Source organism: Equus przewalskii, chromosome 14, assembly GCF_037783145.1.
Source record: "Equus przewalskii isolate Varuska chromosome 14, EquPr2, whole genome shotgun sequence".
Classification (NCBI taxonomy): domain Eukaryota; kingdom Metazoa; phylum Chordata; class Mammalia; order Perissodactyla; family Equidae; genus Equus; species Equus przewalskii.
The window spans coordinates 71,012,816-71,027,702 of record NC_091844.1 but is presented as its reverse complement, the minus strand read 5'-3'; the positions used below and the strand labels follow the sequence as shown (position 1 = coordinate 71,027,702).

The following is a 14,887-nucleotide window of genomic DNA, read 5'->3' as shown; positions in this document are numbered from 1 at the left end:
CTTTCAGCTCTTTGGTTAAGTTTATTCCTAGGTATTTTATTCTTTTTTTTGCAGTTGTAAATGGGATTGTCTTCTTAATTTCTCTTTCTGCTACTTCATTGTTAGTGTACAGAAATGCAACCGATTTTTGTATGTTGATTTTGTATCCCGCAACTTGACTGTATTCATTTATTGTTTCTAAAAGTTTTTTAGTGGATTCTTTAGTGTTTTCTATATATAAAATCATGTCATCTGCAAAGAGTGACAGTTTCACCAAAGAAGTGTTTTTTGATGAAATGTATACATCTTGTCTACTTAGAAGTTCTAAGGAAATTAGAAATTTGTCCTCTAGAACAAAATCTCAATTGATTTTCAGTCGTTTGCTCAATAAAATTTATTTTCTAAAAAGCTGAAGAAATACTCTTAACAACAGACTACAACTAAAAACAACTTTATCTTAACACTATATTAAAAACAAAACAAAACCAGACTATCGGAAATTTAAGTTAATTACAAAAAATATCTATTTTACCATATTTCAGCTAAAACAGGAGCTGGCAGGCCTGACTGTAAGAAAAAGGAACGTGCTTGATCACCTGAAAGCAACAGAAACAAAAATCAAGCAGCATATTAGTAAACGGAATTACTCTAATGCCTCTGACTAATAATAACCGGCAATATAATAATCATAATGTTATTGATTTACTATAATTTTAATTCCCATCATTAAAGGAAAAATTGAACAGAAAATACACAGATGAATTTACATTAATAAGACAGATGTTTTAAAACAAAAGTGACAACTGAAGTTATATGTATTAATAAGTGATGAAAGATTATTCATCTTAGTTTTTCCACAATCATTGGGGTCTTATTTAATAATATTCCCATTTAATAAAATTTATAGTTAAAAACACTATTCCCTAGGAAAGTTCTATATACAAAATACCAGGTGTCGGGACAGAGAGTCCTCCATAGGTCTCTCACATCCTATATGTCCTGCTGTACGTGCCAAGAATGCAAGATTGCAATTGCTCTCTACCCGGGTCATTTCTCAGAATGGGGTCTGCAAAGAGCAATCTTGAGGGATGAGGTAATGTTTTCCTATGGGACAAAGAACAAGCTTGTTTACTGCTTGCTAAAAAATGGTGGGTTCCCTCAAACTCAGTGTTCTTCGTCTGCAACACAACCACTGCATGTGTAGCATCCTGGGCTTTCTGCATGGCCCCTGTGACTTACAGAATAAGGAAAGCTGACAGAAACATGCTGATGCTCATGCTGCTAGCTGTGCAATTAGTAACAGAGTCCTCTGTTCTGACTCAGGAATCTTGGGTCTTCTGCCAGCATTCATGAGACAGTAACAGACTAAGCTATTAATTTGTAAGATAATCAAATCCCAACTGTGACACCCAAGAAGGTAGGTATTATTATAGAAGTGCAAATAACCTCAAACTATAATGGTTAAGAGGATGAATACCAAAGTCAGACTGAAAAGTTTCAAAGCCCAGATCAGCACTAACCATCTCTGTGACCTTAGGTAAGTTACAGAACATCTCTAAGTCTCACTTTCACCATCTATAAACATAAACAACAGTAGCTACCTCATAGGCTTGTTGTGAAGGTTAAATGAGATAATGCATTTAGTATAGTATCTCAAATACAGTATAGATTTGATAAATATTAGCTATTATACTTGCTATTACTATAAATAAAGCACTAAGGTGCTTTGGTACAGAAAAAAAAGTATTGTTTATGGAAAAAAATTTAAAAGATACACCTAAATTAATCTTCTTTTGGTTCCAGAGGTCTTTTTGCAAACCAAGGACCAACATCAACAATCAATGCTTGGTACAGCTTCTCAAAGACAGAGAGGTAAATGTTATGGACAGATTCCAGATTATTTTTAAGGAAATGGATTTGATATGTATTTCTACTAGATTATAGTAATACTAATTGTTATACTAGTAATTGGCACAACACATTAAGAGCACATTAATAAATTTGCTTGGAAAAAGCTCTCAATTACCTTAAGAAATAAATTGAAAACTTTCTAGATATAATGTTAAAATGTGAAACCAGAAAATTAAAACTGAAATTCTTGACTATCATTTAGAATCAGGAAAAGATCTTCCATAGGCCAAATCCAAAACAATAAATTAAGATGGTTCCAGGTACAGTAAGAAAGCCACATTTTAAAAAATTCTAGAATTCTGATTGATATGAATTTTATCACTTAATAATACAAATCTGATGGTAGTCAAATTAAAACTAATTCCAAGTCATTACATGAAAAAGAACATAATTCACAAATAAAATATAAACACAACCTGTTATGTAACCTCCTGAGGGTTTGAGGTTATCAAACTGCTTGTCGTGCTTAGTCCGCTCTTCAGAGGTAATAGCCCACATATTTGGCCCTCCTAAAACATAAACGAAAGATAAAGAAATTATAGGGTATATATGAGAATGCTTAAAACACAATTCTAAAAGGTAAATACAGATCACAAATGTCCATTTAATGACAGTACTTAATACCTGAGTAACAAAAGTGTGCTCTATCATAATCATGGAGCACAGACCTAAGGCTTTTCACTCATTCACCCAATTAACACCTATTGAACAATTACTGTATACCACTCACTAGAAATCGGAATCAAGACAAATACTGAAAATAAAAAGATGAATAAAATATTATTCCCATCCGCAAGGAACTCTTATTCTAGAAAACACCTACCAGCATTTACAGTGTTAACCTGTGAAGCACCCTAATCAGAAATATATACAAAAAGCTGAGTTAGAAGCATCAAGGATGAGATTACAGCAAAGGTAAGACTGAGGCAGAGCCTTGAAGCTTGGCTTGAATTTTGCCATGTGAAGAGGTAGGATAAGGGCTTTTTACACTAAAAGGGCATAGCATGGGAAGTCAAGGCACGTGCCAGATGCTGTAAGCACACAGAGCAGACTAAGAGCTGAGCATCTTGTGACTGTGAGAAAAGGTAAGAAATAGGCAGGAGGAATTAACTGGCAAGGGTCTTATATACCATCCTTAAGAGTCTGACCTTTACCCTGGAAGTTATGGGGAGCAATCTAGTACTTTTTAAAATAATCTTCTTAATTTGGAATAATTTTAGATTTACAGAAAAGTTGCAAAGACAGTACAAAGTTCCTGTATGCCCTTCTCCCAATTTCCACTATGTTAACAATTTACAGAACCATACATTTGTCAAAACAAATAAATTAACAGTGGTTTCCTACTACTAGCTAACCTAAATATCTCTGCCAGCAGGGCTAGCTAGTAAATCCTAAAAAAACTGGACTCTGGGTGTTGGAGACAGTAGAAATCTTTGTGACTGAAGACACTGTCAATTGAAGCCTCTGGCACAGTGATGTAGCCCCCACCAGGAGGCACCCTTTGAGGTCTGAATGCTTGACCCAGGGAGGCCTTGTGACTCCCTGCCTGATAAATTCCATTTTGGGGTGGGTCAACTTGAATTTCACAACTAACGAGGTGAGAAGGACCCCAAAAGCCTTGCTTGTCAAAGAGAAATGGTATATTCAAGAATACAGACAGCCTGGCCCCAATGGCATCTTGGCCTTACATAAAAAAGTGGCAGCTATCCCTCTGAGAAGAAACTTTATTCCTACTCCACTGTCTGAAGCAAGGCTACTGGATCACTGAGGTCCCCTGAAATTCCTGGACCTAGTTCACTAATGGTTCAGAGAAGCTGAAGCTGATAGTGTCCACTGGGCTGCTGTGACTCTTCAGCCTTAGAGCTACACAGAACCAAAAGGAGACACGGTCATTCTGTTCAGTGGGTAGAACTCAGATTCTCGGGCTGTGCCAAAGGCCCAGCTGCTTGGTTTGCCACTTGGAAAATTACAACTGACAGTTTAAAAACACTCCCTTTGGGGCTACAAACTGAAAACAAATTTTAATTGCTAATTGAATAGTCTGGGTCACTAATATAGCCCATGGTCACGGTCCATTCTCTAATTTAGACTGAAATCAAGCTGCTGATTAAGTCTGACTCTGTTTCTGATGCAGAGGATACCTGTGCATGCCAGACTTGTAATTCCTTTGTGTGTGTGTGTTTGATTGGGGAGGTCTCATTGCACAGGGCAACTCCCCCTTGGTTCTTGGCAGATTGACTGCATTAGACCTTTGACACCTCTCTCAGGCTACTAGTGGTGCCTCAAACAACTGACACTTTTTCAGGTTACCAATCAGCCCACAATGTCCACACTATTGTACCCTTGAAACTAATCTGTGTCATGTTTTCAGCTTTCTGGACCATTTGCACTATGACACCGATGTATCTATTTTTCTTTACAAAAGTTGCTCAACAATGCAATGATGTCTGATCCTACTTCCATCACTTCCTCCTAGTCCACACTGCTTAAAGTAAAAGTTTGGCCACTGAATGTGCTGTCTACAGAAAGGGATCATCATCACCTCTTAGCTGTTTCCTGGCTAATAATCAGGACTAAAGGGGTGGGGGGTTATAGGGGACACATAGACCTATTGTGGAAATTCAGGACTACCCTGACCATTCTTGGACATGATGCATCTTTCTTTCTCCTAACAGCAACTGTGGTCAAGGCCTGTTGGTACCTCCTCCAGGTGGTAGCTCAGCTAAAAAGGGAGCTAGAGGATTCAGTTAATTCTGGTTAGGGTGTACAAAAATGTCCTTGTCCCTCTTGCACCTAATCCTTCTGGATCACTAGAAAACAGTGAAGTTATAGCTAAACGGGACAGCTAGATTTTGCAGTGGTAGAGAACAATAACCAGGCACCTGAGGAGGAAACACCTTAGACTCCAAGAGGCATGGGAGCAGGAGAGGCATTAATGACCTTTTCCCATTTAGAACTGGCTCTGGAGCCTTCTTCTCCAAGGAAAATGCCCTGGTGTGACTCTCCTAAACTGCTGGAAGCACCTTAAATTTAACTGACTGCTGAGTCTGCCATTCCCCAACAGCTGGCTTTGACTCCCATTTGATACTGATCCATACTCAGTCTTAGGCAAGCCCTGTGCACCTGGGCCCTAGCGATGTGGATTTCTCTGTGTTCCTGCCCCTCCACCCTGTAGCATCCAAAGTCTTCCTTGTGTCTGTGGTTGGTCTTGGGAAGGACTTTCCTGCTGCTCCCCCAGTAGTAGTAGGAGCAATACCTTTGCTTGGTATTGGTACAGAATCTTAGGTGCAAAAAGGTTTCCTTGCCCTCCCTCAGTGGTAGAGAGGTTTTTCTTCTACTCTTACCCTAGCAGCAATGTGTCTCTGCCTTTGTCCTGAGGGGAGTCTTTGCTGACCTCCTCCCAGTGGCTTAAGGCTGTTGATTAATAGGAGAAAAGGATGCAGGGAAATGCATGGTATTTTGTGCCTGTTCCCCTACAGCTGCCTGCAACACCAAGGTGGGGACTCTTTCTGGTCTCTTGCACAGTCCCCAGTCTTTCTGGGGAATATCCAGTTGACATCCACATGAAACAGCTTATGAGTAAGAATAAACTCCCCTTGTGTCTGCTGTCCCTAGTTATTCCAGACCGACATGATAGCCCTCACTTGTCTTTTGGTTGTTCATTTAAATTTTAACTGATTTCTGTAACAAATTCTCCACTTTACTTAGAGCACTATTTGCATCCACAGGGTCTGAGGTTGAATTCTGTGGAAAACTGCTCCAACTGCATTGGTGGAATCATGGAAATCCTTCCATTTGCCATTAGTCCTCTGTTCCCCCTGGATTCCAGTCTAAAATTCTAAAAAAGTAATCAAGCTCTAAAAATAAAATGGCATTTTTTTCCTCCTATAGCCAAGAGCTGTTCTGTTCTTTCCCTCCTCCTCTCCTCTTTCAGATTTTGGATACCGCCATTGTCACGGGCTTCAGAACTCCTGACTCATTTAACTAGTCTTCAGTACCTCCACACTTCTGAGGCTGAAACAAGCTACCTTACACAACAATATCAACTGGCAGCAATGTGTATCTGAAGTAGCCTCTTGCCTATCACTTGATGGCTCTTATTCAGGCTCTCTGTATTTACAATTTTATTAAATTTTTGAAAAGCAGAAAGCAAACCTACCATGATGAAAGAAGGCTTTGGCAAAGATGATTCTGCTGGTGCAGAAGACACCAGAAGCGGCATCACAAGTGGTAAAAATAGAATGCACTGATCTTTTTTAGTTCTGTTAAGGAGATGGGAAGTAAAGCATCAAAGAGACTAAGAAAAGAATATCTGTTCAATAGAACTTTCTGAGATGATATAAATGTTCTGTATCTGCATTGTTCAATACAGTAGCCACATGTGGCTTTGAGTACTTGAAATATGGCTGTGTGACTGAGGAACTGAATTTTTTATTTTGTTCAATTTTTGCTAATTTAAATTGAAATAGCCACATGTAGCTAATGGCTACTAGATTAGACAGTGCAGCTCTGTAAGAACCAAAGAAGTCTAAAAAGTCTATGGTTAATCTCGAGATGAGGAAGTAGACCTGGTAAAATTTGAGGAATATGTCAGAAGGATGTAGACAAACAGCTTGGTCTAGAGCACTCAGAGACAAGTTCCAATAATACTGGGCACTGAGAAACTTAAACACCATATCCATAGCAGGATTTACTAGAGAAGCAAACACTGCCTTTGAAGGTTTTGTGCTATGCATACATGGATGTTTTCAATAAGATCTTAAACCCTGAATTGGACTTAAAGTAGACATATACAAGATTATCTTAAATCTTAGCTATTCTATAAACTAAGTGGGAGGGTACCACAGTCTATATTTGCTATCGATGCCTCCAAAGTTTTAAAAAATTACTACCTCTATGCCTATATACTACTCCTAAATTAATTGCCCAACATTTTGGACAATTACTTATCATTGTTTTGTTATTGAACATTTCATTCGTTTCCAATATTATTCTTTTATATATAATGCAATGAGCTACAAAGTGATATATAAATATTTAAGAAATGGAAGAAACAAAATTAAGAAAGAGTGGGCTTGTACTGCTTTCTTTCATCTTCATTTTGTTTATAAACCTGCTTATTAACATGTTGGTTGAAGTTCATGACTAAACTACATGTTTAATGCACACTCTTTTTTATGGGACACAGAAATCCTCAAATTTGGGTAGAGCACACTACTACTACAATTATCACCCTGATTCTAAACTAATGTTTATCACTCATTACGGAAAAAAAAATACTTAATTTTTTAAAATTGTCCATGGCATCAAATAATCTTTATAACCTCATACCATTTACACAATAGGAGCAATGCTCACATTAATCCTTAAATAAGAATTCTGAAAAGGCAAAAAATAAAACAACAAAGCCCTTATCTCAAGTCCATCCTTAAATGACAGAATTCTACCACACATTAGAATTTATTTTTACTTTTTATGCAAATAATTCATTTTTCCAAAACCTTTCTAAATCTCAGAAGGCCAATCCTGAGTCTTAAAACTAAATATACAACACGCAGTACTTTCATTAACAATGTGCTGATTTGGCCCTATGACAGAATTGCTCTGTGAAGGTGGTGGAATTATTGGTGATTATTTTTTTTAATGTTCTGTAATATTACTGTTCTCAATGTAAATGTTAAAGTATTATTGACTGGACTCTCTATTTCCTTATATTTATAATTATCTAATGAAATTTAGCTCAAAATTAAGAACTCAGCATCTTAAGATTTTAATTTCTTTAGCAATTTAAAAACATAATGCATTTTCTCAATTAATTCTAAATGACAGACAGTAACTTAGTGTTTAAGGGTGGTTAATTTGTACATGGGAAATGAATTAGAACTAGAATCAGAAAAAAGGCTCTAAAAACTTTTTATTATTGAAATTACCTAAACATTTTCTTTAAAAAGTTTCCTATTAAATAATTATGTGTGTAGGCATACATAACCCTTTATAAAAGGAAAACAAACCAATTTTATACGTATATTACTAAATAAATCTTTACTGGCTTGACCAGTTTACAATCATCCCAGGCTATCAAAAATAAAATTCTTATAGCAGTCTGCTTTTTGTCCTCCAGTTTTACGCATCAAACACAATATACCTTTAGGTTATTCTTAACGGCTCAAAGGCAAGCACACATTCCAGATGATACTGCAGAACATGCTTACACTGAATTATGGGATTTACTGCATAATGTTCTAGTGGAAGATATATGCATTATTCTGAAATAAACTATCCAAATATTTTCAACAAGAATACTTTAAGTTTTACATTTATAAGCTTAAGGAAAAATATCTAAGTGAATATTTTATAACCTCTACCAAAAAAAATCCATAACCTCTTTATCTTACTACAAGCACAAAGCGGCTTACCATTCATAACTGTGGGAAACTGAGCCATCATGGTCCTGAGTTTTCCTTGCTAGCTCTCAGCCATCTGCAACATGAAAATATCATGCCATTAATAATATAACAAGGGCAGATCACAGCTTAGTGCACCCACTAAGCAGTGGGAACATCTGTCCCCTTCAGCTCACACTTCCAACAGAAAACAATGCACAGCTTCTGCTGCTGCTGAAGAGGCAGAATTTACATTTGGGGAAGGGTAGGAGATTTTGCTGGGTAATGATGCTGCCTTTAAAACAGAACCATTTAAAAGAAAAGCAGTCATATGTTTAATAGCAAACAAGAAACTCTTGGCATGAATCAATTTGTTAGAAATTAATTTAAGAAAGAATAAGATTGTTATAATTAGGCAAGAATTTATTTCAGAGAAATCAACTGTATAAATTAAATGTACAATAACACAGAAATCCATAATACCCTTTTCTTAAAAAAAAATCCCCAAACAAGAAAACTATCCAAAATAAATGTAGCACAGCTGTTTAATCAAGTTCTACAGGTTTATAAAAATAGTTTATAAGTAATTATTAAAACATATACGTTTGGGGCTAGCCCAGTGGTGTAGTGGTTAAAGTTTGGCATGTTCTGCTTTGGTGGCCCAGGGTTTATGGATTGGGATCCCAGACTCAGAGCTACACCACTCATCAGCCATGCTGTGGTGGCAACCCACATATAAAGTAGAAGAAGACTGGCATAGATGTTAGCTCAGGGCTAATCTTCCTCAGCAAAAAGAAAAAGAAAGAAACAAATATATACATATATATGTTTGTTTAAACATAACTAAATATGTTGGGGACGTACTCTGGACTGGAAAGAGAAGGGATTTGGAAATTATCAGCTCTGGGTTCTCCCCTCTCTGCTATTTTCCTAGCTGTGACCATGAAAGAGTTATTTAACCTTTTTGAGTCTCAGATTCCTCATCTGTAAAAATACTTTGCAGGAGTATTTTTTTAAGTATTGAACATAAACTAGTACACTGCCTGGGACATAGTAGGTAAATGGCTTCCTGGGTGTCCAGGAAGGGAGAGTGCAACATAATTTTGAATGAATTCATTATTTTACTATGAATACATTCAAAATTCAAAATTTATTCCATGAATCTCGAGGGTAGGACCAGTTAGGGAGAGTGAAGAACTAGCAAATTTATAGCAATGTACTTAGTAATTAAAGCCACGGGTTACAACATTGAAGGAAAATACTACTATATTAAAAAACTCAGTAGCTCAGCTATTTACCCAAATAATTTAAATATTAATATTTTTAGAAGCCTAAGGAAAAATGTTTGCACAAGCCATTTAAACAAAGAAGGCATAAAGAGTTGCACATCATGGTGAAAGGTGTCACCAGAGGAGCTGGCCAAGAAGTGTTACAAGGTAAACTATCTTAGTGAATTCAGCGTGCCTAAGGAGAAAAATGACTGTAACACTGTAACCGCAAAAGTGAGTCACACTCACAAAAAACTGGTATATAAATCCAATTTATTAATTTACAGTGAGAAATTTCACAGCCAAGAGAATAAACTGCAGCTTTTCTTCCCATAATGCAAACTATCACTTAGACTAAATTTTCACCAGGTCATTGTGTGGTGAGCAAAGAGAGTTAATTGTGATTACAGTGCTTAATGGTATCAGGCATCGACACAATTTATCTACACAACAGAGATAAGCAACAGGGCAATAGGGCAACAGTGCTTTGAATGGCGCTGCCCATTCTCCTCTTCCGACCCCCAGGTTTCCCGTATGTTACCACTCTATAGCAACCTCCCTCTCAAAGTGTACACGCTTTCTTTAGATGTCAATAAGCTTTACTGCAATGGAGCCTTAAACCTGTCACCACACTCAGACTTCACCTGTCACTATATTTTTCTTAGGTAGGAGGAAATTTCATCCATGTACAAGTTGGTTTTCTTCACTCTTTTCTCAAAAGGTAATATAAATGCCAGGTATTGGAGTTGTTGATTACACAGAAAAATAATACCTAAACCACAGTGGAGTGGTCAAGAACTCTTAGAGGAGATATTGTGTTAAGCTTTAAAGGGTGAGTAAGAATCAGTTATAACTGTAAGGTTAAGAACCTTGAACTTGAACCTGCAGCTGACAAGGAGTTTTAAAGGAGAGGGACAGAGTCAGATTTCACTTAAGATAAACAATCAGCTGTGAAGAAAAGGCCAGGCCTGAAGCAGAGAGATCAGTTAGGGAAGAGATGAGGACAGTGTCTGGCATCTGACTAGAACAGTGGCAGCAGGAACAGAGACACGGGATGAACTGGAGAAACGATGAAGGGGCTAAGACAGGTGGAACTCAGGGTGGCTTTAAATATGAGGGATTATGGAGTAAAAGGAATCAAAGAGACGACTCCCGGAACTGTAGTTTGTGAGACTAGGTAAACAGTGGCGTCACCAGCTAAAAAAGTTAACACAGAAGGAAGTCTCATAAATCAAGTTATGACTACAACTTCCTCAAATACAGAAATTCTACAAACAAGTAAAACATTTTTACTTCCCCAATTTTAAATTATCGTAAGTAATGTTAAACCAAAAAAAGCTACATGCCTGCCTGCAAAGAAACTATTTACTTACAGATATGTAGTAGCAAGGGCCCCTATTTTATTAGGTCTCTGTAACTGAGAGAGACTAATTTTAAAATGCGGGAGAAAATCCTCCAAAAGCATTACCTATAACGCATTTATAACTACACAAAAGCATGCGAGTCACCAAAGATAGTCTGAAGAAAAAGTATGGACTTAACAAAAGGCAAATAAGGAATAGGATCCCACAGTCACAAAGCCTTAATCAGTAAGATCTAGGTCTAAAATTTACAGATCCTCTTTCTAGAACCTCTGGCTAGTCATCACGTTATTCTGTGGATACAACAGAATACCACATACTAGATGCTCAATAATCACAGGTACAATCCTGAAATAAAACCAAAGAATGAATCAAATAATATAATGGGCAGGGAGAGCAAATCCTTTCAGTGAAGCTGAAGGTACTGGTGTTACAAAACCTTCTTCACCTGGTACATGGGATTTAACCACCCCTGCATGTAGGTACCATACTATAGCATGTATGTATGTATGCACATCTGAATGACTGTAGTAACATCTGAATATGGTAGCATAGTCTGATGGAACTAGTCAGCTTTTAAAGCATAGCATTTCATATCTGTTATGTTTATATCAATTCTCTCTGCCCTCTTGTAGAATAATTACCTCATGCTTCACAATTCTACTAGTCTGCTGGCAGAGTAGTACTTGCAGAGAAATAATTGAAATTTTGAAAAATCCAACAGATACATATTACATTTTTTAAAAACTAAATGTGTTACTTTATGTGATAACAGTTACCATTTACTAAGTGCTTACTATTAATGCAATACACGTCAATTTAATGTTGGTACATTTGTAGGGGAGAAGGAAAACAAGCCAGAGACACCCTCCAAAACACAAGTCTACATCAATCACATACAGAAATTAGGGAGTGCTAATCATTTGTTGCCAACCCTGGTGGTCTAGTGTTTAAGATTCAGTGCCCTCATTGTTGCAGCTCAGGTTTGTTTCCCAGGCAGGAAACCACATCACCCGTCTGTCAGTTGTCATACTGTAGTGGCTGCGTTTGCTGTGATGCTGAAAGCTATGCTACTGGGATTTCAAATACCAGCAGGGTCATTCATCCTGGACAAGTTTCAGCAGAGCTTCCAGACTAAGACCAGGAAGAAGGACCTGGCCACCTATTTCCGAAAAAATTGCCCATGAAAATCCTGTGAATAGCAGCAGAGCATGTCTGATATAGTGCCAGAAGATGAGAGCATGGCACCAAAAAAAAGACCAGGTAGGGTTCTGCTCTGCTGAACACAGGGTCACTAGGAGTTAGAACAGACTCGACAGCACTAACAATTATTTCTTACCTCTTGGTATAACTCTTTGGAAGAAGAAAAAGGTACTGAATATCTCTCTGGTTACATGCCTGATGCCTCTTTCAGGGATGTGTGATTGAAATCAGCATCCCCAAACACCTCTCCCTACTCCTTGGTGGAGCTAACACATAATAATGAACAATCTTGGCAGTGTGCAGTGATGATATAATTTGAACACTGTGTTAATTACCTATGGTTTTAGAATATTTATGTGGAGATTTTCCTGCTCATTATAAATTAATGAAGAACTGGTACTGTTACCCTTTTAGAAACCAAGAAATATGTGTGGTAGAAAGCAGGCATAAAACAAAGAAGACTGCTTTCAATTTAACATAATCCAAATGCAATTTGGAGAATGTGGGAAATATATTCATACTAAGGCAGAGAAAAGTAGAAATGCCTGAATAGTAGTAGGAAATTCTTCTTCTATAAAGGGTCAATAAGACCCAGAAGGAAAAAAAAAATTGTAGCCATTGCATGTAAAAAGTAACTCAATTAAGGTTGGGTTTTTTTGTTTGTTTAGAAGTACAGAATTATAGAAGGAAACAATTACAGTAATTATTTAGTCCCAAACCCTCAATTTTCGAGATGGGAAAACCAGGAGACTTGTACAAGCTCACATAGTCAGTAGCAACACTGGTTCTAGAAACCACATCTCTTATGTGCAATGCTCTGTTTTTACGTTTCCCAACTTGCCCGATCATATCACCTGGGACATTCTCTAATTATACAGATTCCCAGGTCCATCCCCAGGAGATTGTGACTCAGTAGGTCATTACATAAATTAGGGCATGAACCTCCTAAAATGGTCCTCCTGTCTTGAGATCCTTCCACAGAGCTACTGGTTTTTTCCAAAACACCCACTAATGCCCCTCTCCTGCTTAAACTCCTCTACGGATTACAAATTAAAGCCTAAACTTCTTAGTTTGAAACAGGGTACCCTTCAGAATCTCACCCCAATCAACTTTACCACATTCTTCTCTAGACACTTCCCCTTGATTCAGGTGTCTTAAGTTCACCAACCTTTTCTTGAAACAGTAATGCCTTTTCGAGACCTCTATTCCTTTGTAAAGAACTGTTCCCTTTGTCACGTACACCACTTTCTTCTCATTCTTTAACTCTCAACTCAAACGTCACCTCTTCTTTGAAAGACTTCTGTCCCCCAGGCAGTCAGTCACTATCTCCCAGGTATGTCCGCAACACCTGTTCATACCATAATAACTTCATTTATTACACATGATTTCAATTTCACATTTCCCTGTTTGACTTCTTCTGGGCAGAGACCATTTTTATTTACCTCTGTATGCCTAGTGCCTAAACCACATCTCCCAGAGAAAATGCTAAATAAATATTTGCTGGACAAACGAATTGGGTAAATGAATAATATGGTTGAGGTATTAAAAAAAAAAAAGGAAGCAAAACAAGGGAAGCATGGAGAGAGGGCAGTGTTGAGTTGAATACACAGAAAAGAGAATGGTGGAGCCGGCCCCACGGCCGAGTGGTTAAGTTTGCCCACTCCGCTTTGGAGGCCCAGGGTTTCACCGGTTCGGATCCCGGGCACAGACATGGTACCATCCATTAGGCCACGCTGAGGTGGCGTCCCATATGCCACAACTAGAAGGACCCACAATTAAAATATACAACTATGTACTGGGGGGATTTGGGGAGAAAAAGTAGGAAAAAAAGAAAAAAGATTGGCAACAGTTGTTAGCTCAGGTGCCAATCCTTAAAAAAAAAAGAAAAAGAAAATGGTAAGAACGCAGAGCAGGCTCCGAACTTCTTCCTTGAAACCCTGAAGGCACCAGAGCTGTGAATTTTAGACCAAATTATCATGTGCAACATGGTCCTTCTGTAACTTTTTTTCCTTTTAAGTATACTTTTAGAGATAAAGGTTATTTCCCATTGTATTCTGAAGACTTTATATTGGGATGAGGAGGAAGGCTTGAGTTCTTCAATTATACTTTGAATCATACTGGTTAAGTATTGGTTAGTTTAAATAAATCTGACTGAAGGTCTGACATTCAAAAGCAAGATAATCAAGTTCCTGAAGGCGTATCTTATAAAACTTTCTCCAGTGCCTCCTCCACTCCACAGCCTATATACACAGAGCCAACTCTCCAAACTTGCTGATTAGTTGGGAAAAATGCTCCTTCCTCATCTGATTCCCAAGGAGATCAAGGTCAACTCTATGAGAGAATGACTGGGGCAAAATTATCTACTTCTTTACAGTTTCTGCAGTAAGACGAAATTTACAGAGCACATATATTCTCCACATCTGTTCCCCATCTATCCATTCATTCCTTCTTTCATTCGTCCATTTATTTATTCATCAAACATGAATTGTCGCTATAATAAAAGGATTTGAAGAATGCTATGAGAACCCAGAAGACGGAAGTAACACTACTTGGGAGGTAAATCTAAATATGGTATATATTACAAAGGAGGTAATATTTGTTTAACAATTATCAAGGGGCCAGGCCCGTGACATAGTGGTTAAGTTCATACTCTCTGCTTTGGTAGCCTGGGGTTTCCAGATTCAGACCCCAGGCATGGACCTAGCACCGCTCACCAAGCCACACTATGGCAACATCCCACATGAAATAGAGGAAGATTGGCACAGATGTTAGCTCAGCGACA

The 14,887-nt window shown here is 37.7% G+C and overlaps 1 protein-coding gene across 18 annotated transcripts in view; it reads right to left on the bottom strand.

Moving 5' to 3' along the window:
- The window catches only part of ITSN2 (intersectin 2), a 134,485-nt gene that overhangs the window by 97,109 nt on the left and 22,489 nt on the right, over positions 1–14,887 (bottom strand). For all 18 annotated transcript variants that reach the window (XR_011526657.1, XR_011526658.1, XR_011526656.1 and 15 more), the window contains exons 2-4: positions 8,307–8,370; positions 2,307–2,399; positions 512–575 (exon numbers count right to left, since the gene is read on the bottom strand). Coding sequence is in view for 14 of the 18 variants with exons in the window: in XM_070574291.1 (XP_070430392.1) it covers positions 512–575; positions 2,307–2,399; positions 8,307–8,337 (188 nt within the window). In the remaining 4 variants the exon portion in view is untranslated. The remainder of the gene's footprint in view (positions 1–511; positions 576–2,306; positions 2,400–8,306; positions 8,371–14,887) is intronic.